The 25695-nt window shown below is 44.6% G+C and overlaps 1 protein-coding gene across 2 annotated transcripts in view; it reads left to right on the top strand.

The window, feature by feature from the left end:
- Nucleotides 1-1896: 1896 nt before the first annotated feature.
- Nucleotides 1897-25695, top strand: part of ssbp4 (single stranded DNA binding protein 4) — an 85527-nt gene continuing 61728 nt past the window's right edge. Inside the window, exons 1-3 of one of the 2 annotated variants that reach the window (XM_084922571.1) lie at nucleotides 1897-2072; nucleotides 13106-13178; nucleotides 18283-18344. In XM_084922571.1, the coding sequence (XP_084778697.1) occupies nucleotides 2017-2072; nucleotides 13106-13178; nucleotides 18283-18344 (191 nt within the window). In that variant the 5' untranslated portion in view covers nucleotides 1897-2016. The remainder of the gene's footprint in view (nucleotides 2073-13105; nucleotides 13179-18282; nucleotides 18345-25695) is intronic. The other variant, XM_084922570.1, reaches the window with a different exon arrangement.

Raw genomic sequence — 25695 nt, 5'->3', positions numbered from 1 at the left:
GATCACCTAGCTGTGCAGATGGCCCTTAGAAACATTTGTGACAGTATGCTTCATTGTTCTAAAGAGAGTGGTGCTGCAATAGGTTTTCTTATTTCCACGACTGCCCTATTATTGCAAAGTGCAAGTGTTTAGCAACCATAGCAACTCAGCCACAAACTGGGAGACCACATGGAGTTACAGTAGGGTTGCCAACTGTCCCCTTTTAGTTGGGACATCACGCATGATGAACAAAATTGTTTCGTCCCTTATTCTACCTTAAATATTGACCGTTACCTGCAGTGTCACGTGCAGTGCATATTTACACTATGCCCAGCTGGTTGTGCATTGTGCTTCTGGCATGCCAGAGTCTCCCTTATCCCTAACCCTTTCGCTGAGTGCTGAGAAGAGCAGCTGAGCTCCAAACCTCCAGCGGGATGGAAACCGTACACCAGGAGCTTCACGGATGATCAGCCCCTGTAGGTGTGACGTGTAGGCGACCCAGCACACTGGACCATGTAGTGTATGCTTTAGATAACTAAAAATTCACTGTTGTACAAATTTACTAAATTCTGTTTCCCGTCGTCTATTTTTAACTACTTCAACTACTGTGAGCTTCATGTGTGCATGAAAGTTGATATGAAATTAAATTGGAATTGAATTTATGATGGAAGATAAACTGAAGGAAAGTCAAATCCACACCTCCAACCTCCACACAAGTTCAGGTTTATTAAGTGAATTAAGTCTCATTTTTACTGCGTTCACAAGAGGCCGACGTGCGTGGTGTGCCTCTGTTCCTCTGCAACTTCACGACCAGCGTGCAAAGGAGGAAATGATGGTGCTGAAGGGGCTAATCGGGCTAAACGGGTTCAGATGGAGCGGTAGATTTAACTCCAAAACATAATCCACTGGAAGAGATTGCTAGAGTTATTCTAAAAACATACTTACACCGTATTTCTATAACACCAGACGGCTATCTCTGGAGATCCACCATGAGCGGCTCTTACCCTGGGAGGGGTGACGGGCAGTAGTAATAGACAGCTAAGCATTTCTGTTGGTTTTCTCATTATTAGACCAGAGCACAACACTGTTTGTGCCGTTATTGAAAATCAAAACATCACATTTGTTCTTTCTATTGATGTTTAACAAGTGGTGGTATCACCAACTGGATAGCCTCGAGTTATGAAGCTTTGAGTTTAGCGTTTTCATCATTGTCCGTGTCGTGGGTTGAAAAACACCCCCTGAAGCACACCCTGCATAAAGTGTCTGACATTAATAATGACCATAATTTAAAAAATGAACATCATGCTTAATTCAATATGACCCGAAACTGTGGACTAAGCCCAAAAGCTCTATTAAAAAGTGTTTACTTTGGACGTAATGGACGACCTTTCCCTCCATAGACTTCTATAAAGCGAGCAGTGTTTATATAACCAGAGGTGACGCCCCCTGCTGGCTCCTCTTTGGGTTCACCTTTCAGAACACCTCCATCCATCTTTAACACAATCCACGTTTAAAACAAATAACCGACAGGTAAAGGTGCGAAAGCGCTAAAGGTGGGCACTGACATTTAAATTCACGGGATGAAGAAAGGAGAAAAAAAAACCTTGTTCCACAGAGCAAAGTCCTCGCCAGCGTGCATTTCCCATCTCCCCCTCCTCTCTCCTCCTGCGGTCCGCAAACAAGAAGTGTGTGTTTCCCTTTAAGGAGCCCCCACCGTTTGCTTAACAGAGGGAGGAAGAGCAGGCCTGCGGAACAGCGGCTGAGGAGGGGAAAAAAATCCAACGGAGGACGGTTTCAAGTCCCCCCCAGTAGAAACTGTGCCTGATTTGTGGCCAATGTTGGAGATGTAAAAAAAAAAAAAAAAAGAGAGAGAGAGAGAGAGAGAGAGGGAGGGAGAGGAGAGAGAAGGAGGAGGAGGAGGGGGAGGAGAAGGGGGGAGTAAAAACACTAAAGGGGTAGCTATGGAGATGGAGCGTTTTGCTGGCTGCTTTCTTTGACAGGTGTTGAGTGGGGCAAAAGTCTTAAAACAGAAGCAGCATGTACGCCAAAGGTAAAGGAGCCGTCGTCCCTTCCGACAGCCAGGCGCGAGAAAAGTAAGTGACCGAGCCGCCGTGTGTGTGTGTGTGTGAGCGCGCGGAGGAGCGAGCGGCACAACTTTGTAAAGTAGCGAGGGTAATTTCACAGGAGCCGCTTTACTCTTTCCTCCCTCCTCCCCGTGACCCCCTCGGAGGTGCGCGATAAACTTTTTCCTCTGCTCGTGGCTCCAGTTTGCGTGTTTGTGTCTGAAACACGGCTGCCGTGCGCACACTTCTGTCACTCGTGGGGAGCGACACTGTTGCCGTTTCCTTTCCGTCCTGATACTTTGTTGCGGCTCTCGGCATCAGAACTTCCACGCGCGTGGAGAGGAGCCTGCTCCTGCTCCTCTGGAGGGGGCAGGAGCAAGGGGCGGGATGGGCTGCCTGCTCTGCGGGGTCCCGAGGCGTGAAGCCGGGTCCACGCAGGGAAAGTTCAGTGAGCGGGGCCAAAGTTTTGCAGTCACGGGAAGCAGAGCCTGAATGTTGAACTGCTGCTTCTTGCAGGACGCCGAGGAACGTTAGGCTGAAGTCTGCGCTGTTATTGTGTGAACACATAATATTGGACAAATGATTAGAATTTCGTTTATTGCCTATTTCTGCTGTGCCTTATTATTTGTCCACATCGTCCTCCTTGCCTGTGCATCCTTCCAGGATTTGAGCTCACTACACAAAGCCAGTGTAACTTTTAAATGCCCCTGTCTCTCGTGGATGGGAGGCTGCCGCCCTCTCTCCTTTATGTCCCTGCTAAGCTGGAGCATGTCTTTCAAAGAGTTGGACCCTCTTTGCATCACAGCACTTTAGATCAGAGCCGTGTTTTATCATCATTAGCTATTTTTAAGCACTAAACAGTCTGAGGTTAGAGGAGTGTAGGGATCCCTGCTGGGATGCAATTGTAATCTAAAAACACTGTCAGGTCCTGGGAGGCTGTGCTGTTCCGCTGCACCTCATGCATCTGTAATAGAAGCCAAATTTCTTTAGAGACTCTCTTGTATTTTTTGATGCATTGCCGTGTCATATTCAATTGATTAAGCCTCCTAGAGATGTGGCTCGCTTATGTGCTTAGTGGAAGCTTCCTCGAATACGACTTTGTGCATGCCTTGTGCCACAAGCCTTTGATTTCACTCTGAATTCCCATCAGTTTATTGGAAAATTGAACAGTTCTGTGTGTGTGTGTGTGTGTGTGTGCTGAGGAGTGAATCCTAAATGAAAACAGTCCCATGTGGTTTTCATGAACAGCAGGCAGGGTGACCTTTGAACCAGCATATGATGCTTTAATATTGCACATGAACCGCCAGCAGACGCCGAGGCTGCGTTTACACCTGTTTGTGTGGCTCAGCTTCATTAGTTTATTTACAATACGCTGAAAGCCATCTATCATTTGAGTTCTGTGTTCCAGTTGCTTGTTCGGGGACTGTGGATTATGCTCCGTGTGTTATTGGGAGTGAAATCAGTGCAGAGGCAGCATGTATTTCAAATGATAGTGTAGGAGGAGATTAATAATTGAACTCATAAGAAATACAAGTCTTTGGAGAGCTGGAAATGATGAATGCTGCTGCGTTAAGGCTGCTTGTGAATAACAGCGTTTCTGAGTTTGTTTTTCTGCATTTATTCCCACCTTTTCTTTACGTCTCTGTGTATATTCGCGTCCTTTCGGCATGTCACAGGCTTACAGGTGTTGTCCACACATCACAGATGACGCCTGCCCTCTCCGCTCACCTGTCTTGTCACCCTAACCTGCCCTGCAGGGCCAACACATGTTTCCTTGTAAGTGTAGAGCTCGCAACAGCTGCCTCAATGCATCACTGAATTGCCTCATATTCATATTTACATATTCATACGACTCTTTACATATTCAGATATTAAACAGAGGGCATCCCGGATGGGCTCGTATCTTATTAAAGCAGGCATGCAGTGTGGCGTCACAGCTCCAGCTCTTGCGTAGAAGATTATGGTGTGATGTGCTCAGTTAGGTAATCTATAAAGGAATAATATGACTTTACGCTCTTGGTTTTGTACAACAGCTCTAATCATAATAAAGTGTGAATGTTTCCCCACTTTTATTTTTGTGTCCTTTTGATTTTAAAGGAGCTGCACAGCTCTTAGATTTGACACACAAATTTGCAGAGGAACATCAGATCACATATTTAAGGCCAGAGAAAAATGTAATTAGTTCAAAGCATGTTTTCCTTGTGTAGCTGAAAGGAATTGGACGATTCATGACTGTGGGCAGGCCACGCGAGTTACACCAGGGGAAGAAGTTATAGAGGGACTATTTACTGATAAGTTTATATTGTGTTTTATTAAACTGCTTCCTTGTCTTGTGCCTAAAACGTTTCACGCATGTGCACGTGCATAATTTAAAATCGACAGCATGTTTTCTTCCTGTGGGGTGTCAGAAATGTGGTGATGGCCAGCTGCTGGAGCTTTTCAGGGATTAACCTCACACTGGAAATAATGGAACCAAAACAACCACAAATTTTTTACACCGCTCTGTTTACGGAGCCTAAAAAGGGCCTGTAACTGGGAGCACGCTTCAATACCGAGGTGGCAGCCTAACTTAGAAAGCAGTGCTTCATTTACCGAAGGACTTGTGAGGTTTTGTTCTTGATGAAGTGTTTAATAAAGCTGCTCTGTATTTACAGTACTGAACGCTGCAGGTATGTACAGTAGCTCTCAGGGTCACTACACAAAATGTTCCAGCATGCACTCTCAGTTTTGCTGTTAATTGTGTTGTGACATATGTACAGTGTGCTTTTTTATTTCCGTCACAGCCTTGAAGCCAAGGCTCGAATCCAGCCCGTTTGCTCAGAAATGCAACATGAAACAGTCACACGAGCGTTTCTCACTTTTGTGGATTCCGCTGCACGACCAAGGCCTCACCATACAGCTGTCTTGAGATCACAGGTAGCAGGAAATGAGGGGGGGGAGAGTGTTTTCTTTGCAGATCCTTGAGAAACGTTGTTGTGATGAGGCGTCTTGTAAAGCGAAAACAAGCTACTAATACTAATAAAGGTGGAGGAGGAACCGGTGCCCTCACAGCCAGAGAAATTAATTACTCTCTGCACATTTCAGTGTTTTATTTAATTTAATTTGGACGGGAGTGACACAAGCTTCCGTATTAATGTCTCCTATGTAACTGGAACCTCTTTGAATTGTGCGCTGATGGAGCCAGCACATTAATTAAAGGCGCCATTCACAAAAATGTTTCACAGATCGACGCCACACCTTATTTTTATTGATTTTCTTCTTTTGTAAACTCGTGTTTGGTTTCTAAAAGAACTTGCTCCTCGCGTTTGTTTTCTAATCCTCGGTTTGTCCGTGTGGCTTCGAGTGCTGTTGGATTTATGCGGGGAAAGAGCTTCAAGAGTAAAGTTAATCAGTTTGTTTTGAACATGGGTTTCTTTACATCCTCTGCTCCTCCCCCGACTCCTCCCATGTATTTACATGCACTTTAATGGGGATCTTCAGGTCTGAATGCATGGTTTTGATTCTACACAGATGGCTCTGCCATCTGCATTTTAGCCTTTTGAAGGAAGCATAAAGAGCTGCGCGCTAACACAAGCAGAAACACTGCTCTAAAAGTAAAGAAGCCCTCGATTTACCCTCAGCACCCTTTGGCTGACTGTGCTTTCATTCAGATATGTCAACAGTCAATTAATGCCGCCTTTCGTCAGCTGCTTCTGGTGCATCCGCACAAATTTGCTAGTTTTCTCACTTGAAATAAAGAAGAGAGTATAAATATTGAAGCTACGTGCCTGAAGTTGTTAATCAGTTTGGCAACAGAGCACACAGATGAGACGTGCGCGCCTTTTATTAGCACACGGGAAAAAGCCTCGATCGAGCAAACGAGGCTCTGTGTGTTCCTAAACATACGTCGGTTACAAAACAAAAGCTCCTTTTTGAAGTTGCATCATGTTATCGTCCTCATTACCTGCTGAGGATGGTAGTCAATCGCTCTCGTCTGCCTCTTTCACCTAAAAACGGCTTTTGTGGGTTAAAAATCCAGTTTTGCTGTTAAACTCGGAGAAAAGTTCCACGTGATTCTGTCAGCAGGTAACATCACAGAGCCGAGAGGGAGAGCGGAGGCTTCATGTGTGCTTGTGTTTGTCTAACAATGTGTGGATTAACCCATGGCTAAAGCCACTGCTGTTTACATGCTCGGTGACGCTGATTTGTTTTGACAAAGGAAATGCCATAACTTAGCTCAAAAAATATACACAGCCGCTGCGCAGCGGGAATAAGCTTTAGTGAAACAGCTTCACTCTATCACGGATGTCTCAAACGGGCATCCACCCTCTCATTCACCTTTAAGTGATACATCACTGCATCCACACCGGGCATATCCGTACTGTGTTTATATGCTGGGTGTAAATGTTTCATATTTAGGAAAGAAGATATCGTGCTTTTTCCCGTCGCGCTTTAAAATCAGTATTTATTGTTTCTAAAAGGCATGTATGTGAAAGCAGATGCAGTTAGAGGCCCTGCCTCATCCTCCATCGCTTCCTTCCTCGGCCTGCCGCCGCTCTCGCTGCTGAATTATTGAAACAAAGACATGAGAGTTAATTTGCTAACTGTCTGTGTTTTAGCTCGCTAAACTCAGCCGAGATGCCCTTGTCTCCTGAGGCGAGCTGGGACAGCCTGGGGCTAAATGTCAGGTGTGTGTTTCCCGGGGACGTGACAGTGGGAGAGATCTCCTTGATGTGTGGACATGGAGCGAAGTCTTAGTTTGCTTGCGTGACGTTGGTGACGAGAAAGGAGGGAAGATCAGAAGCGATGTTGTAGAGGGTTTTCATTCTTCTCCTTTGGAGCTGCTTATGGTTTAAAAATTGTTATGAATCATTTTGCGTCTTAAGATAAAGAAGATGAGGACGAGACAGATGCTCTGCCAGTTGGCTTTGTGGCTCTTTTAATACAGCCTGACACACTTTACGTGACGGGCCTTGATATTTAGTCGGCAGTCAAAGCACAGGTCAGATGTTCTTCCTCCCACTCAGACTGATCTCCCATGTGTCATCGACTAATTTGCATCAGCAATTTGTTTTTTCTGTTAAATTTCCTTTGTGAACCTCTTCAGAGGGCGCATAAGCTGCGGAGAGGGCTGTTTGTGCTCGTGCTTTGTCTTGTAAGCATCTCACCTTTTATTCCTGACTGACACGTGTAACCGGAGCAGGGGTCACGGGGAAGCGTTCTCAGAGCTGTCCGTAGAGCAAAGAGCCGAGGCCCTGACCTTCAGTTTCCCTCTGCCACAGCTAACCCCCTCACGCCTACTTTATCTACCTGTTCTTCCTCAAGCTCTGCTCCACCGGCTTGCAAAAATGTCTCCTCCTCAGCCGGGTTACACTTACTGGTTCTGACAGGGTAACAAAAGGTGTCCCCTGAAGCCTGGATTGAATGAGTGTTTTTAAATAATGCATTGCAGCCAGGGCAGGTGCCCATCGCTGGGGCACGGAGCCCCTCAGATCACACCAGACTCTGCCATGAAAATTTCATCGGCGCAGTGCTCATGGGAATCTGTTCGATCCTGTACAGCGTAGGTGCAGCATATAGGACCTGGCGCCTGCTGCTGGGTGTTCGCACTGCAAAGGCAGGGTTGATTTTGAACGTTACAACATGTGGCAGTCCCGTTTTCTTGTTTTGAGGAAGACCTATTTTTGTTTTCTTGCTCTGCTGCTGACGTAAAATGGAGCAGCTTCTTAGTAGGTTGTGAAAGGGTCTGTTTTGACCTATGATCTTTTGCTGTGTCCCAACTCTAAACAAACAGTGAGCGAAAATAAAACTAAAGAGCAATGAAGGCACAATTTCAAGTTTAAAAACAGAAAATACAAACATGCCAGAACATCGTTAGGATACAGGAGTCGAACCCTTTTCTTCTGTATGAAAGTCCTGTTGTTTATGCACTTTTAAACTTTTAAGTGGGAGCAGTATTAGCTGTCCCACAGAAACATCACTGAGAATGCAGTTTAATGTCGCGTGAACGTCATTTTTAGGAGACAGGGTCGCTTGTGGAACCTTGCTAAACTGCAAGTACAGTTTCATTGCGATTCATTATTTAGCATACCTTCTCTCACCCCAACCAGTCACGGTAGATGGCCCCCCCCTCCCTGAGCCTGGTTCTGCCGGAGGTTTCTTCCTGTTAAAAGGGAGTTTTTCCTTCCCACTGTCGCCAAAGTGCTTGGTCATAGGGGATCATATAATTGTTGGGTTTTTCTCTGTATGTATTATTGTAGGGTCTACCTTACAATATAAAGCACCTTGAGGCGACTGCTGTTGTGATTTGGCGCTGTATAAATCAAATTAAATTGAATTGAATTCAAATGGCATCCTCTAAATGTGCAGCTGCCAAAATGCAGATGTGAGAAAAAGGACGGGCGACCTGAGTTGGCTTTGGTTGGCTGCTTCCACGCAAGTCCTTTCCCACACGACTGAGACTTTGACTGGAGGAGCGCGTCGGCCTCTGCTGGTTTAAATGCTCAAATAATTAACAACATAACTCTTTCGAGCTTTACATACGTTATTGACGCCCGTGCCAAAGGAGTCATTTTGGTGTTTGACGCTCCAACTAAAGTGATCAGTGTTTCTGTAGCAGCTCGTTTTCACATTATTGCATATTTTCATGATTAGCTCCACGTGCCAAAGCTGCAGTCGTTGCTCTTGGCTAAAAACAAGAAGCTTACAAAGCTTTCTGTGTTTAAAAAATTGATTGCTGTGATTATTACCGTGCAATAAACTGAACCGGAAGGTTGTATATGAAGAGAGGACGAGCAGGCTCTGATTCCTGAGGAAGCTGAGATCCTTCAGTGTGGGCAGCAAAATGATGGAGGTTTGCAGCAAGGCCTGTTGTGCTCTGTGATTGTCTGCAAACTGGACACTGTTGAAGCTGTGGTGGAGAGGAGGCCACTGAACAAACTGTGATCCATCACAGATAACCCCGCCACCCTCCGAAACACAACAGGCAGGGGAGCTCCTTCTCCAACACACTGATTCAGCTCCACTGCCCAAACATGCTTTACCCTTTATATTACAATACATCCATGTGATAGAGAGGGAGCGTCCAGATATTATTATTATTGGATGAAAATAGTATTTCTCTTTCTCTTTAGAAGTTTACATTTTTTGCTAAAAAGCACAAAAATTTCACATGAAACTAAAATAAGTACCAAAGTAGTGCCGTTTCCTTCGTATCCTGTTCTAATGAAACACAGCTTAAGGTAAAGTCATAATCTGGGTCATGTTAGAGCCAACAATCCTCTGAAATGTTAAAAAATAAAAATGATTTTGCTGCACATTTTCGCAGATGACTCTTAGTTACAGGCAATGGGCATTTTCCTGAACACCGAGCTGATCACTTGCACTTCAGCAGAACAGTCGCTGCATCTGAGATCAATATTAAACATTAACAACAAACAATTTGCTCCTACATGTGACTCTGCACAGAAACCCTGCCCAGCCGTCTTTCATCGTGTCCCCTTTACAAACAAACACACACCGTGTTTTCGTATCTTTGTGGGGACATCTAATTGACATAATGCTAATTCACATAGCCGCTTACCCTGACCCTGACTATCAAAAATGAATGCCTAACCCTAAACCTAACCATAACCTAATTGTAACCCTGACGCTAAAACCACATTTGAGTCTCAAAAATGCCTTCAAACTCATGGGGACTGGGATTTTGGTCCCCATAAGGGCTGTTGGTCCCCACAAAGATATGTAAACACGGCCACACACACACACACGACATATATGTTTTCCTTAAACTGTGTGTTTACATTAGGCGCTGATATGGGCATAAAGAGGATGGTTTCAGATGTTAGAAATACCGCAGGTGATGGGATCGTGTGTCTGGCTGAAACTAGTCTGGACCAGCTGCAACACTTTAGCAGATAGTTCTCAAGACGCTGCAGTGACATCTTTAAAGACATAAAGAGTCAGATTGTTCAACTCTGTTCTGGCTCATTATTGATTCATTCAGTATCACCCAGCAACAACCCAAACATCATAACTCTCTGTCTGGTCTGGGCTTGATGCATGTGATCAGCATAAAATCTATCGCCCCCACCGTACACAAAAGCGCAGCACCTCCCCGCACAGTGCTGTAGAAGCGGGGAGAGCTGAATATAGATGACTGCATGGTGTGGCGTCTGTCCGCGCTTCTCCATCGTAGTAAAAATATTTAGTAGTGCAGTTTGCTTTTGTCCTGAAATGGTGAACCCGAGGGAAGCATGTGCGTCCATGCAGATTTATGCAGATGAATTTGTTGTCTAACCGGGAGTGGGTGCCAGTATTTGAGTTCTTTGTGATAATAATGTTGGTAAATACTGTTTACCTGAGTTTTGCAAGTCTGGCCAAGTGGCAGTAGGATGAGTATTAATAAGGGAAGAGAAAGAAAGTAATTGGCTGGTCTCTAAAAACTGATGCTATTTATGATATAAAGTACATTTATGTTTGTAATAAATCCTTTGCAGCCACTGAGAAATATGTTTGTTTCCTTCTCTGCTGTAACTAGTTGAGAAGATCAATACCACTTTCAAATCTGTGCATCGAAGCGGGGCTAAGACGCTTTTCTTTACTTTCTGTCAGTTTAATTCTGTTACCACAGCACATTCTCATATTAATCACAGACAGAGTTTCATTTAAGGTTGTGCAAGTGATCCCTGTGAGCTAAAAGCTCAGGTTACCGTGAGCTTTTTTTACTCTCGCGTCTCTGTGATGTCAGTGAAAGTGGATATCTTTAATGTGGTCATCTCAGGCATACAGCTGTGGCTGTTTGCACAGCAGCACCACGGGAAGCCAATCAGGAGTCAGCTTAAAGGGTGAGCAGGAAAACTGGCTTGTTTCACACGAAGGATAAACCGAGCGGCTGCGTCGACGCTCCGTATCAGATAAATATTTTTTTGAACTATAAATCGTGATAATTCACTTGACTGAAATCTAAGAGCTGGAAATGTTCATAATGGGTTTAAAGTTACTACGAATAACTATCCTGTAAAAAGACAGGAAGTAGGCGCAGGTAGATCACCTGGCTCTGTCCACAGAATGCAACATTTGCCTGTCAGTACCTCTAAAACTCAAATAAAAATCACATGGTTTTAATCTAATGTTCCACAAGCTGACGTAAAAAGAGGACATGGTGGTTTGTAGTAGGATAATGTGTCGTACAGACTCAGGACACAAGCTGTGAGAGTGCGAGGATGGCCGAGGAAAGGAGACCTGTGCTGGTACCGATTTTCAAGAGCAGATCTGTAGTAACTACAGTGGAATAAAGCTGAGGAGCCATACCATGAAGATACGGGAATGGGTTGTGGTCTGTAATGAGAGTAGGGAACAGGTGGAGAAGAGCCTGGAGAGGTGGAGGTATGCTCTGGAGAGAAGAGGAATAAAAAGTAGCAGAAACAAGGCAGAGTGCATGTGTGCAGCAGGGAGGATGCTAGCAGAGGTAGTGAACCTGGGGCTAACTATCCAAAGCACAAGGGAGGTGAAGAGGAGAGTGCGGGTAGGGTGGAGCAGGTGGAGACGAGTATCAGGGGTGATTTGTGACAGAAGGACAGCAGCAAGACCGAAATCGAAGGTTTCCAGGATGGTGGCCAGACACGGCAAAGTCAGAGAGGCGAGGCGGAGGCGCTTTGGACGTGTGTGGAGGAGAAAAGGTGGATGCTGAGGGTGGATGTAGTGAAGGAGGACAGGCAGAGCATTAGTGTGACAGAGGAGGATGCTGGGATGGGAGGAGGTGGAGGCAGATGATCCGCTGTGGTGACCCCTAAAGGGAGCAGCCAAGAGAGGAAGGAGAAGAAGAATGTGTCGTACAGTTTCTTGGCGGGAAGCGATGACTTTATGAAGTCCCACCATCTTGTTGCTAGGCAACCGGACTTTTACTGGTTCTCGGATCGACACATCACACGAGCCGAATTCATTTTCTACAGCAAAAGTTAAAAAATGTGTGTTTTTATTGGTGACTGGTGGGAAACTGTGCCGTCAAAATGTGCACGACTTGTTTAAAGTCATGAACCAGCATTAAAAAAAAAAAAAGATTAATAGTAGAATCGAACGTTATTCTTTTTTTCCTGTGCATGAATAAATAGTTTAACTCAGTAGTTTGATCCTTTGTGATCAGGCCTCATAGATAGCAGGCTCTGGGTTGGGAGCAGCCGGCTGACTGGGGTCTTTATCCCTGTGCTGATGCTCTGGTTGCCTCCATCAGTACAAAGACATGCAGACTGTGTTAATTGGTAAATGTCACATGCAGGTGTGAGTGTGAGCTTGAACAGCTTGTCTGTCTTTTCGTACACGATTGACTGGCAGGTGTAGCCCACCTCTTTACCCGGTGATTGGCTCCTGCTCACTGAAACCCTCTAAAGGACATGCGAGTAAAGCTTCGGTGATGAATACAGGCTGAGCTGCAAAGTGTAAATATGAGGACATAAAGTCTATTGTTTAGTGTGAGAAGAATACACTATATTTTTGATATCAGCAGAAGTGTAATATTAAAGGCTTGTTTGCAGAGCCTCCTCAGCCATTTCCAGCAGCTGTGTTTCTGCTCTTTTAGCTGGATGATCCTAAAAGATTTTCTTTTAATGGACCGAGCTTAGACAGCAATATTTGATTTAAGATTTGTCTCACAGGTGATTGAAAACCTGCTAATAATTATCAGCTGTGCTTCCGTCTTAAACTAATTGCTGTTTATATTAATGAATCATTTTTGTCTCTTAAAGAGTGATTTGTGTTATCATTTCTAACACGTAGAATCCACAAGGGTGTGTTCGCGTCTGGGAGTCCTGTCTGAGGATTTTCTTCATCCACGTTTTTCTCTGTGCCTCAGCAGCAGTCATCCTGAAACCCGCGCATCACACATTCATCACCCGTCGTTGTGTATATTATATCTGTACTGTAAAATCACGTTTATCCGAGCGCCATCTCAGATGACGCGGCGATGATTTTCCGCCAGTTGTGCACAAACGTTTGACTTTTCCTTCACTTTTGAAATCCTCCTGAATGAACGCTCACTGTGATCCTCAGCGCTCACTCCTCCTCTCGTCTCTGCTCTTGTTTTTCAGGTTAGCTTTATATGTGTACGAGTATTTGCTGCATGTTGGTGCGCAGAAATCAGCACAGACCTTCCTGTCAGAGGTAAGAAGCTCTTTTAGTTTGACTTCCTGTTCAGCGAGGATGAGTGTGATTCCCCCTCTATTGTATGACTAGGAATGGAACTCACATTATGAGCTGTTATGTGTTCGAGCAGGCAGCTGAGGTCCCGACTTTAAAAGTGTAAAAACATGAACATGTTACTGAGCCTAGTCCTGTGTGTGTGTGTGTGTGTGTGTGTGTCTGTTTTATAGTTGTATAGCAGTATAGTATAGTATAGCAGTACTTTGTAGTGTTTGTTAATGTGGGACAATGTAAACATGCTGTCAGTTGGGCTTCTTAATGTGATTAGCATCCCTTCATTATTAGTTTCAGTTTAATCAGCTGTTAAATTGGAGCAGTTTGACATGCTGTAAGCTGGTGCTGTTGCTCCTGTCCTGTTCTGACATTTAACAAGTTAAACCGATTGTACCTTTAGTATTGGAAACAATTGCAAACTTAACCATTTGTTTCAGGTTTGCTAGACTTATTAGCCTTATATTATGCCCTTGAACTGTCGAGGAGGTAGGGTCTCTAATGTGTTGCATTCTCTTCCTTAATGTACATCCTTCCTGCTAATGGTCCCATGTCCAGGCCTCCTTCAGGAGAACACCTCTGCTGCTCATTGGCTTTATTCATCTCCGCTTAATACAGTCCACAACGCAGACAGGGCTTTAATGGCAAACAAAGGCGGGCCTGTATCATCCAACTTTAATACCGACGTGATTTATGTGTCGTTTAATCAGATGAAGTCAGGGTGGAGTCGTGTAGAGATGCTGGTGCACATGTGTGCTGCATATCTGTGATACTGACCCTCAGAGCAGGCTTCCTGCACATTAGTCCCAGCCCAAAAGAGAAATTCAATGAAGACATCCACTAACAGAGGTTTATGGTCTAGGAGGCTTAAGCATCCGGAATCAGCCGATTTCCAGCTGACTGGTGACAGCCAACCGAATGCGAGCTGGTCTGTTTTACGAATGAGCAGCAAGCGCAGAGCGGTGCAGGAGAAAAGCCACGTGCACACTCGCAGCCCTGCTAACATGTTGTTGTACGCACTAGAAAAGGATTTAAGCACCTGACCAAATCAGATAATTATTTGTACCTGTTTCTAGTTTCTTTTGTTATAAAAGTGTTATAGAGTTATAAATGTTGTTTTTATTTTGTTTGTATATGCTGTCAACTGTAGTTCTTAGAAAATCAAATATGACCGACTGCAGGTATCAGTCGGTCACATTTAGAGAAAAAAGTTTTCATATCGAAGCTTATAGAGGATTATTTTTCACTGATTTCATAAAATCATTTAGATATATAGTCACTAGATATAAACACATGGATGTTAGAGGAACAACTTAGCCCTGCAAAGCCCGAACCGTCAAATAATTACCAGAAAATTCAGTTATTTTTAAATTGAGTGTTTGCTGAATCTTTGACAAATTTGTAAAAATTGATTAAGTTGCATCGTATTTGCCACAACAAGCATTTTTGTGCAATTTATTTATGTTTTATTGGGGAAAGAAAATCACACTGATGATGTAGAGGTCTCAAAAACTCACAAAAGCCCACTTGGAAACCACCAGTTGCTAGGGAAAAATGTGTATTTCCAACTGGTTGGCGACTTGTTGTTGAAAGTGATCGCAGAGAGATGCACGATGCTGCACGATGCTGCACGATGCTGCACTGAAAACCTCTTGTGCCATTGCTTTGTTTGCTAATATTAGCTTTGTTTAGGTACTTTACGCTAAACATAGCATGTTTAGCGTATTTATAACACTGAACAGTGAATACAAAAATAAACAAACAGCAAAATCAGTTTTCAAAATAGCAAACATCAGTTTTTTGGAGGACAAATGTCTGACTTGGCCAGGGTGAAAAAATAAGCTGTAAAAGAACCGTCACATTCAATATAAAATATCAAAATCCCTCATTTAAATCAATAAAAAAGTTTTATCACTCCCAGCTCTGCTGAAAATGATGAGCTTTTCAATGAAAAAACACACGCGTACCCGCCTCACATCGCCTTTCCTGAAACACGGATGCATCGGTCAGATATAATCTGTCTTTTTTGCCTATGCTTCCACCAGCGTGCAGGCAGGCAGGCAGGCAGCAGGGTGGACGGGGCTGCTGGAGGTCGGCCCAGCTGCCAACAACCAGGAGTCTGAAATATGAAGTAGAGATGGTGGAGCGGCACAGAGAGATTAAGTAGCTGAGCTGCAGCGAGCCTCGCTGATTTCAGAGCCCTTGTGGGTGAATCCTCTCCCAGAGATCGAGTGTTATTGGTGAGCCGCTGGAAAGGGGTGAAGTTCTGGGTCGCGTGCAACCCGAGGCACACAAACACGGATCCGCACACACGTTTAAACGGCCTCAAACAGGAATTAAAACATCTACCCAGACAGGGATTAAAACGGCAGACACGCAGAAGAGTCCACATATCCACGAGGCACGCACGCTAAGACTGCCAAGTCAGTTTGATGCCAGTTGTCTTAAATGTAGCGCCTGCATCGGTGTACTGCTTAAAGATTTTGAGTATTTCAAGCCCGTCTTCAGGTTTATTTAGTCTCTATATATGCTGAGAGTCGGTCACATGACCTGCGTAACATCAGTCTGTTAGAGTGATGACATCCTGTCATTTAGTCAGGCGTTTCCATCCAGCTTCCTTTACCCACAGATGTGCCGTGGCTCTCTCCGTCACGTGCACAATGTTTGCATCATCATTATCAACATAAGTCTAGTGAAGCATAGCCACACTTTTAAATGCTAAAATCTTTCAGTGCGTGTATGTATGTGTGTGTTGCACAGTGTGGTATCTATAAAAGAGGTGTTCGCACCCCTCACACACGCACTCTGAGAGATCATGAATAGTGACAATTCACCATAGCTCATTCTTAATCTTACTGTAGGAACAGGGCTGTGAGAGTGGTTTATCATGTATGTGTTTGTGCTCTTTAGGAAATATTCAAGAACAGTTTAATGAGCTGAAGAACTCTGACTAATGAGAGAGAAGAGCAGTTGTAACTTCTGGTGTTTGTGAAGCTGTGGATTTTACAGAAATCAGAAATTTTACAAAGTTTCAAAAGTAAAGCGCAAACATCCTGGATGATAATTCCAGTCTTTTAATTCCATTAAACTTGACGCTGGTGGTGAGGTCCAGTTCAGTGACTCAAATTAGCAAAGCCGAGGCCTTGCAGGCAGCCACAGCTGCTGCTGTCTACCTTCCTAACTTTGAGCCTTAACAGTGTCTAAAGTGTCTGAGATGTTTAAAAACTAAAGTCACACCATGCAGGTGAAACTATTCACAGAGACAAACCTGTGAACCCTGATGCTGGGAAGCTGGCTACATTAATATAGGAGTCTGTGGAGACTCGCTCGCTTTTGGGGTCGGTTTTTGGCACTCCTTCTTTCAGCCTCTGAGGTTTCCACTTAAATCGGACACATAATGACAGTAACAGTAATAATGATGTATGTGAGCAAACGCAGCAGCTTGGCCTTCCACTTTCTCCTGCCTTAATAAAAATCTAGCCACCTTTAGCCTCCATTCTATTAGTAGACTAGCTCTAACGGCGAGTCTGTTCTTAGAGCTCAAACTATTATCAGTCAGGAGAGGGACACGTGACTTTCTCTCACTTGCCGTGAATTCTGTGGTCAATCTGCTCTCAGACAAACGTCATGCAGAATTTGTGTGAGCGAGCTGGCTCGGTGAAAGACTGTAAATAGCCAACACAATTGACATTTGCATTCTCTGCCGGGTAACGTTGAGAAAATTTCAGGGCTGTGGTGCATTGTGAAAAAGACTCGTGTCTGGCTTTTAAAAGTTCTCATTTTGCCTCGGTGGCATTGTGGGAAGTGCACTGGATTCCCTGAAAGCAAACGAAGCACAAACGAAGAAAATATCTGTGCCAATAATGAAATTTAACAAATGCCAGAAGTAAATTAAAAAAAAAAAAAAATCAAATATGTTATGACGAAAGGAAAAAAAAAAACAACGAGCTAATCTATTATGCTGTAGAGTGCGCTGTCAAAGATACACAGCATGCCTGTATTTGGTCCTGTGCTCTGCATTTGTAGCGCGTCTTTAATGCTTCTCGTATGTTGTGCAGTTTTATATTTTATTGTTCCTTCAGAGATAAAAATGTGTGATCTATTGGCCTCCGCATCTCCCAGCCTCATGCACAGAAAAACACACATGCATGTTTCAGTAGATAAGGGACTTCTATCGTCGCAGGTAGACTGAAGGCGCACGCACACCTGCTCATCTAATGAGAGCACTATCACCTGGACTCTCCTGCCTCAATTAGCCTCTGTTCCTCCTTCAGCGAGAAACACACACACACACACACACACACACACACACACACACACACACACACACACACACACACACACACACACACAAAACAGAGTCACTCAGGTTTATAGTATACACACAATACACTTCTGTCCCCAAGAGGACTTTGCCATTCTATGCTCTCCTGCACAGTGCAGCACTCAGCTCTTTAGCAGCATTAAATCAACAGGCCCACACCAACATACGGCACATCACATCATTATAGGTGGCACTGGGGAAATGTGGAGAATGGAAAACCTGAAGACTTTCATTTTTATTTATTTATTTATATATATATATATATATATATATGTAGCGCACAAGACAGAGCACATATAGGAAAGAAATGGAGATCTTCCAGCTGTCATGCTGTCCTCATTGACTGTGGTGAAGGATCTCTCGGGTTGTATATACGAGTCTGTGTGTGTAGAGTCGTGTTAGCAGGAGTGTGTGAAGCAGGCAGTTGGTCTGCTATCTGTCACCGGATCTTATCTCGGTGTCCAGATACAGACAGGAGCTCTGCTGGTTTGTGAGGGCAGCAGAGAGGACCGCCGCTTCAAGACAGTCGCAGTTTCTTATCCACAAACTCGGCACCGCGCTGCTCTGCAGAGCGCCGTGCTTCTGATCGGCCTACTTTCCTATGCGACTGTCGCTCTGTCAGTCTAAAGTTGGGAGGACAGCTGAGCAAAATGATTACATTATGCATTAAATATGCTGCAGTGTCCAATTTTTCATTTTTCTCCTCTGTCTCCTTCAACCCTCTTTCTCCGTCCTGCTTCTTTCTAACAGATCCGATGGGAGAAGAACATCACGCTTGGAGAACCTCCTGGATTTTTACACTCATGGTGGTGGTATGTATACACTGATCTGTACTTTTCTATTTTTCTTGGCTACATACGCTTTTGTTTTTTCCAGCAGTTCACATGTATACTGTAAAGGTACCCTTAATGGAATGAAAGGAAGTGCAGAGGTGGAGAAGGACGGTAATTGCAGGGAATGCTAAGTGCATCATCTCACACATGTTTAAATGCTGCACTCCTGGCATCCCTCTGACTGACAAGTGAGTTAACGTCCCCTGGTCTGTTATTTAAACTGCTTTTTTATACCTCTCATTGAAGTGTGTGCACTGCTCAATTAGAGTCAAACTCGGAGACAAATCCTCTGTCCTGTGACAGTGTTTATAGTAAGTCCAAACTGAGTAAAGAGCTAGCTGTAGGGAGATGCAGTGTGTATCTGTTATCCTCCAAAATGAGGGTAACAGCACATATTTTCAGACAGTCTGCCCGAGGAGATGTTGATAGTGTTGTAATGGGCTGTACACATGCGAAGGGTGAAAAATTGGATAAAAAATGAAATTAACAAAGACAGTTGGAAGTTGGAAAGACAGCTCAGTGGCTGTGAGTACCAGATGTTTGGTTTTCAAAATGTTCAGCGAGAACGTAGGCACCCTCTGTCCAATGGTAAATGGCCTGCATTTGTATAGCGCTTTTCTAGTCCCTAAGGACCCCAAAGCGCTTCACACTACATTCAGTCATCCACCCATTCACACACACATTCACACACTGGCGATGGCAAGCTACATTGTAGCCACAGCTGCCCTGGGGCACACTGACAGAGGCGAGGCTGCCGGACACTGGCGCCACCGGGCCCTCTGACCACCACCAGTCAGGGGTTTTAGAAACGTAGACATAATTTTTATAATTTTGCATCTGTGATCTTCCGCGGTAGATCCTAAATCAAATAATCACGATGTGCATGAAGTGCAGACGTTCAGCTTTAATCCAAGTAGTTTTAACCCTAACCCGTTTTTGTACAATGGCCTCCATTTTTCAGAGGCTCATACGTAATCAGACCGTAGACTGACGAGCAGTCTCATAGCCAGGTGAGTCCTGGTCCCTCTTCTTTTTTTTTTCATGACAAATTGAGCAGATAAGCGATCTGCTGCTGATTCCAAGTGTTAAGCTTGAATTTGATATCCGTTCTCTGGAACTTCCACTGTGAGGTCCAAAGAAGTGTTGATACACGTGAAGTAAGCTATCACTGAGCCAAAAACACACCTATAAGAGGGACAGCAAAAACTTCAGCAGTGGCCAAATCAAGACTTACTTTTTATTGGCCAGCTCAGCAGTACCAAAGGCCTGAAAGACCACAGAAGACAACCAAATGATGTTAGTGTTCTTTACTTGGTTAAAGACATGTGGAGAGAGCGTTCTTAGGAGGCAGGAGTACCACTGTCAACATCTGGGATCAATCAAAGTGCAAACCGCTGGTTACAGCCAAGATAAGACTTGACTTGGCCAGAAAACATCTAAGAGTGTGCCTACTTGTGGAAAAAGATTGTTTGGACAGATGAAACCCAGGTTAACTTTTACCAGCCTGATGGGAAGAGAAACATTTGGAAAAGGAAAGGAAGAGCTCATTACCTGTCAAACACAGTGGAGGCAGTCATGTCTTGGGCATGTATGGCTGCTAATGGAACCGCGTCACTAGTGGTTACTGATGACGTGACTGCTGATAGAGGTAGCAGGATGAATTTTGAAGTATAGTTCTGACTGACTTCCTATCTCACCTGCACCTCTGTTGGATATTGTACAGAAACGTTATGGCTGCAGTGAATTTGTCAAAAGAGCCTTGAAATGTGTTTATTCTTTTGGTGTTTTTAGGATGACTCAGGTATGACTATAAGATAAGGAGTGCGGTTTTTGTCACGGCATGCCACGACCTCGCCTGCTGCGTGGCAATATCAGCGGGTTGAACTAAAACAAACAACCCTCTTTTTTTAAAGAACCCTGGCATGCACTTGACCCTTCACCTCCTTCTGCGTGTCCGTCCCAGCTGTCCTGCTCCCCTCTGGGGAAGCGAGCCTCCCGGTTGGAAAACCTCTGCTCTGTCATCAAGCTTGTTTGGCCTGATGCTTCATTTAATGGAACAAGGCTCTGACGTGGGCCGTGCCTCTTTTCTTTCAGCTCCTTTAAACAAATCTGTCAGATCTCTTAATGCTGGGTAAATAGAAGACAGTGTTTTTTTTATCTGGCCGGAAGAACAGGGTCAGTGGAATTACAGCCTGGCACGTACCATGTTTTTTTCCATGTCTGAATTAAAAGGAATAAGAACACCCAAAAGTAGGATTTCCCCTTTACGCTTGTCAGCCAGCTAATAGAAAATCCAACTCTAATGCGAAGAGGGAGAGAAAACAGGCAGGACAGAAGAAGCTGGGTAGCTGGAACGGACGCAGACAAAGAATCAAGCAGGCAGAGCATCAAGGAGGTTGAGAGGCTGAATCCTCAGCAAGGCAGCAGGAGAGGCAAAGAGAAGGGATAAGAGGTTTGACAGGGCCCGCTTTGTTTGTCATTCATGCTATCCTGCTCATCCCCAAAGCCCCCGGCTGGCCCTGTGTAATAAACCCGGACATGCAGCTTCGTTCATTCATCCTCCAGGCCCCAGTGTGTGTTGTGATTGTGTAGCCTGTTGACACGGTTCATAATGGCCCTTAAAGAACCTGGCTTCTCTCAACCTGACAGCTCTCAATTGGATCACTACCAGTAATACTGACAGAATGACATACACAAACATACAGTGCAGCCCAAGTTTGCTCTTGCCTGAACCAACAAGAGCGCTCAGGGAGCCGTGTGTGTGGATGCACGCGTGCGTGTGTGTGTGTGTATGAGGCAAATGGAAACTGAGCACTTTTAGTGTATTTTCACTGTACTGATATATTTCAGTAGTGCAGGATATGATACTGTGTGTGTGTGTGTGTGTGTGTGTGTGTGTGTGTGTGTGTGTGTGTGTGTGTGTGTGTGTGTGTGTGTGTGTCAGAGAGCAGTTGGAGAGTAGGCTGCTGATTAGCCATGCAGGGCAGGGCAGGCTGAAGTGTAGTATGACCTAGCTAAGGGGCGTCTGTCTGGGCCACGCAGCACGTGGACACGGATACTCAGTGGGAGTGGGGTCTGGGGGGTTGGCTGTGGGAGGAGAAAGAGGGCGGAGCCCCCTGTCCACCCCTAAACCAGCCGGCACCCCCTCTTCCCCCCCCCCTCCCCCCTCCAACCTCCAGCCTCCCCCAAAACAAAAGCTCCAGATGGTAGGAAAGCCACCAGCCTCCCTCATCCCTCACCCTTCTCCCCCCACCCCTCCCTCAACCTTTGTCTGGAGGCCTGTCCCTTTGTTTGCGGAAGAGAGAGACCCCCGAATGGATTAACTCTTTACATTCCAGCCTCTTTTGTGTTAAAAAGCCAAATCTAAGACCCCGACCCCACAGCCACCCCGGCCCCCTCCCCCCCTTTTAGTGTCTCATTGGGGCTTTCTTCCCTCTGTCTTTGCCTCTGTGGCTGTTTCCTGTAGGGCACCGTTGGTGGGTAGGTGGGGTGGGGGGCTTCAGAATAAGAGCGTGGCTCTAAGAAGGGGGAAGGGGAGGGAGGCTGGTAGCGGGGGTCACTCATCCACATCTGTTGTTATGGGTGGACGGATAAAGAAAAGGCTCAGTGAGGGCTGCAGGTGTTGATTGTGTCATTAGCGCGCTCTCTATTGGCCGCCGCTAGTTGTCTCCTCCTTATCCCAAAATCGATTGCTTTAACCAGTTTTCACTGGATGGCCACTGAATTCTCCTTCATCCCAATGCACACACACACAGCCACAACAACAGTATGTACTGTAGAGGGATCTTCTCTGTGATAGCCTCTAGCTGAAATTCTTGTTTGTGGGGGCAGAGCAAACAAAGTGAGAGTAGCCATCCGATGCTCCCAAATGTCTGGACTGTTCTTTGACATCCTTCTGTATCTCATTCTGTTTAGTCCCCTTTATTTTTGCCTGAATAACCATTTATTCTTACTCTTGATTGCTTTTTTTTCTTTTGTTTTTAAGTGATGGTGATTAAACTGTAATTTTGTTGGTTTATATTCCAAGGGGGAGATACACTACATGTAAATATAAGCTACTTTTAGACTGCTCCCTTACTCATAAGGGGTCACCACAGCGAGTTGCTCAGCACATTTTGATTTGTCAGAATTTCCTGTTTCAACCCCCACGGGATCTGTGTCTCCTTCCAGTAACAAGGAAGAGACACAAACAGGGGATTTTTTGATTCTTGGCTGAATAGTGGTGGTAAATACATGTAAACATAATCCATTATTAATGCTAGCTTCACCAGCAGTGAAATCCTCTACAGTGACAGAGACCTCTACAGCTGTGATAGTTGTTTGGCGGTAACATGAAGTGTAAGCACAGAACAAGGACGATTAAACAAGATGCGCCTAGCTTGCTTGCTAACATGCTAGCTAGCTTTGTGTCACAGGCATCTGCAGCCTTTCTTAGTTTAAGAAGTCTGTGTAGACTTAAAGTTTGAAGTCTCTTCTTCATACTTTTTGAGTAAAAAGTTATGAGCTCCAAGTTTAATAACACTGTCTTAGTTTCAGTGGTGATGGCCAAGCAATGCACATGCAACACTAGGAGGTAGCACTTTACTATAACTCACACTTAATACAGTCAAATCAGTGGAAACCTGGAAAATCTGAAAAGCATACAGTTTCTGTTTACTGCTGCAGCCAAATTTAACTTTGCACAGTGTGTGAGAGTTGGATGAACTGAAATCAAAGGTTTACTTATTCTGTCAGTTATTTCTTGGTGTGAATACACTATAAAAGAAATTTGGTGTCTTACTTTACTAAAGTTATCAAAAGGTCGCTTACTGAACTTAAATTGGTTCAGTCCAGAAGAATTAGTTCCAGTCACACAGGCCTAGAGACTTCTTGGCAACCAACCGTGTGTATTCCCCGATTGATTGGCGAGTGGTTGCTGGCACTCACTAGGTGATATTAGTCACAAAGAGGTGGATTTCAGTGCGTTGGTTTGACACAGTGGCTGCCAGCAACTTCGCCAACTGATAGGTGAATATACCTTCTTGCCAACTGGTTTCCAGGCCTGTGTGGTGGGGTCTGACTTTCAGATACTGCTCTGTCGACCAACTGCAAATGTTTGTGAAATCAGCGAAAGTTGAAAGAATACTATTTTGGGATTCCTAGACAGACAAAATGTTTCCTATTAGCCATGTCATGCACAGTTATCCCCCCTGCAAGGAGAGGAGGCCCGAATGTCTTTGCTGTTACTGCGTAATTATTCTGGGCATCATTAAGCTTGATCACTAAGCCTCAGTCACTGCCTCTGTGACTGTTGTTCTGTGTGAGCGGGCTCTTTGTCTTTGGGTCTCAAGTTTGACAGCTTAATTTTTCTCGTGGGTCAGGTTTGTTTTGCAGGACTTTCTTCAGTCACAGTTACTGTATTATTACACCATTTCCAAAGGCAGGTCCTGTGACGGACAAGGAACCTGTTCAGGGTGTAACTCGCCTCGTGCCCTGGGATAGACTCCGGCCGCTCTCTGCTACCTAAGGTTGAGAAAACAGACTGTTGAATGTGCACATGGAGCATTTCTGGTTTATAAGGCACGATGATGATAAATGATAAATGATAAATGCGCTGAGTTTTTTTCTTTTATACTCGTGCCGCATCCTGATCTCCATCTCTGTCTTAATTTTTATTTCCGTCTCCCTGCTGACTGACCGACGGACTGAGTGACGCACACAGGATTAAACCAGCTACCAGCAGCCTGCCTGGCTGTCTTTCAGTGTCTTTGTTTACCCTCTTTATTGTACTGGAAAAGCACATTGTAACCACTGGCTCTGTGAGGCCACAGTTAATTGCAAATAATTATCGTGATGGCATTTAATTTTAGTAATTGTCATCTTCTGGACGGCTGGACGCTAATCCTTTCCTCCTCCTCTGTTCAGGATACAAAGAGCGCGTGTTTGTGTGCGCCGGCCACGCTGGCTCGTATATTTTAGTCTCGTTTCTGATTTGAATAAATAAAAGAGTTTATATGACCCCCAAGCTGTAATTTAAATCTCTCCTGTGACTCTTCAAAGTAAGAGCTGTTAAACTTTGCATCCTTTGTACAGAGTCATGTGGCTTAAACCACCAGTTACATCCCATAATACTATAAAGAGCTTCCCATGATGAGATGATTAGATTGAAATGATTAGATAATTGGATAGAAATTTTACTATAACAAGGGTGTGCAAGATTTCTCACAGATTGCTGTTGCTAATTAACTGCAAATGTTGACTCCCTAGATCATTTCTACAGATTAGCTTTTCTGAAAAGGATGGGACAACAACTGTGTGTTATTCTTCTAAATGTGGGTGGCCCTATATTAAAAAGGAAAAAAAAAAGGCGCCGGCAATGGTCCCATTCTACATATACCTGGATTCGGTCCTACCGATGCACTGAAGCTGCCCTATGGGGTCTAAATTGGGTGAATATTAGAAAGATTTTGCTCGTTAATCTAACACTTCCTCACACTTTCTGCCTCTCTCTATGCAGAAAAAGTGTAAAACCTCAGAAATAATATCAGAAAAATGAAAGTATTTGTTTCCGCGTTTAGTCCTCTCCGGCAGTGATCCTCCTTCAGATTATGCAGAGAGACAGAATGAGATTTGCCTGCGCCGGCTCAGACAGACGCAGGTCAGCTGTTCAAATCGTAATATATTTCAGACTTCACAGGCCAGGAGATGTTAGATCACCTTCCCCTACCCCTGCGACTGCACCTGGTTGTGTCTTTTCTGTAACAAACTGCAACCCGCGTCCCATTTCATTTCCCCGAGAGCTGATTGGATTTGCGATGGTCGCGCCTTCACACCGCACCTCGTCTCTGACAGAGCAGCAATCTCTTTAACACCAACCGATAGATATGATAATGTACACTGGCTTTATTGCCGAGTGACAGAAGGGCGGCACAACACACAGGCACGCGTACTCACGCACAATGTGTTCACCACCAGCTTTGCACAGTCCCGCCCTGTTCCTCGGTGCCCGCCTCGTCTAGAAGGGACCCCAGCGCGCACTGAACGCCTCAGGGCACTGACTCTGCCTTTTAATCTTTAAATACTCTAATAACACATTTCTATTTTAGTTCAGATGCTTTGAAAGGTTGGTACCTCGTGCTGCGGGGTTCAAATTTATTGTTTATTGTTCGTTTTTATTTTTAGGACACCCATTGTTGCACTCTGGTTTCCTTGACGCCCTCAAATAGCAAAGAAAATTAAAAAAAAAATCAAAGGACAATGAAGGAATGTGTAGATTGCTGATCAACAATGTTCTGTAATAACTATATTCAAGAGATAATAACACAGAAGCATGAAAATCACGCATCCTGTG

Source organism: Perissodus microlepis, chromosome 23 (assembly GCF_051167445.1).
Source record: "Perissodus microlepis isolate ML-2025 ecotype Zambia chromosome 23, ASM5116744v1, whole genome shotgun sequence".
NCBI lineage: Eukaryota > Metazoa > Chordata > Actinopteri > Cichliformes > Cichlidae > Perissodus > Perissodus microlepis.
The sequence above is the reverse complement of the archived record's forward strand: the minus strand, read 5'-3'. Positions and strand labels throughout refer to the sequence as shown.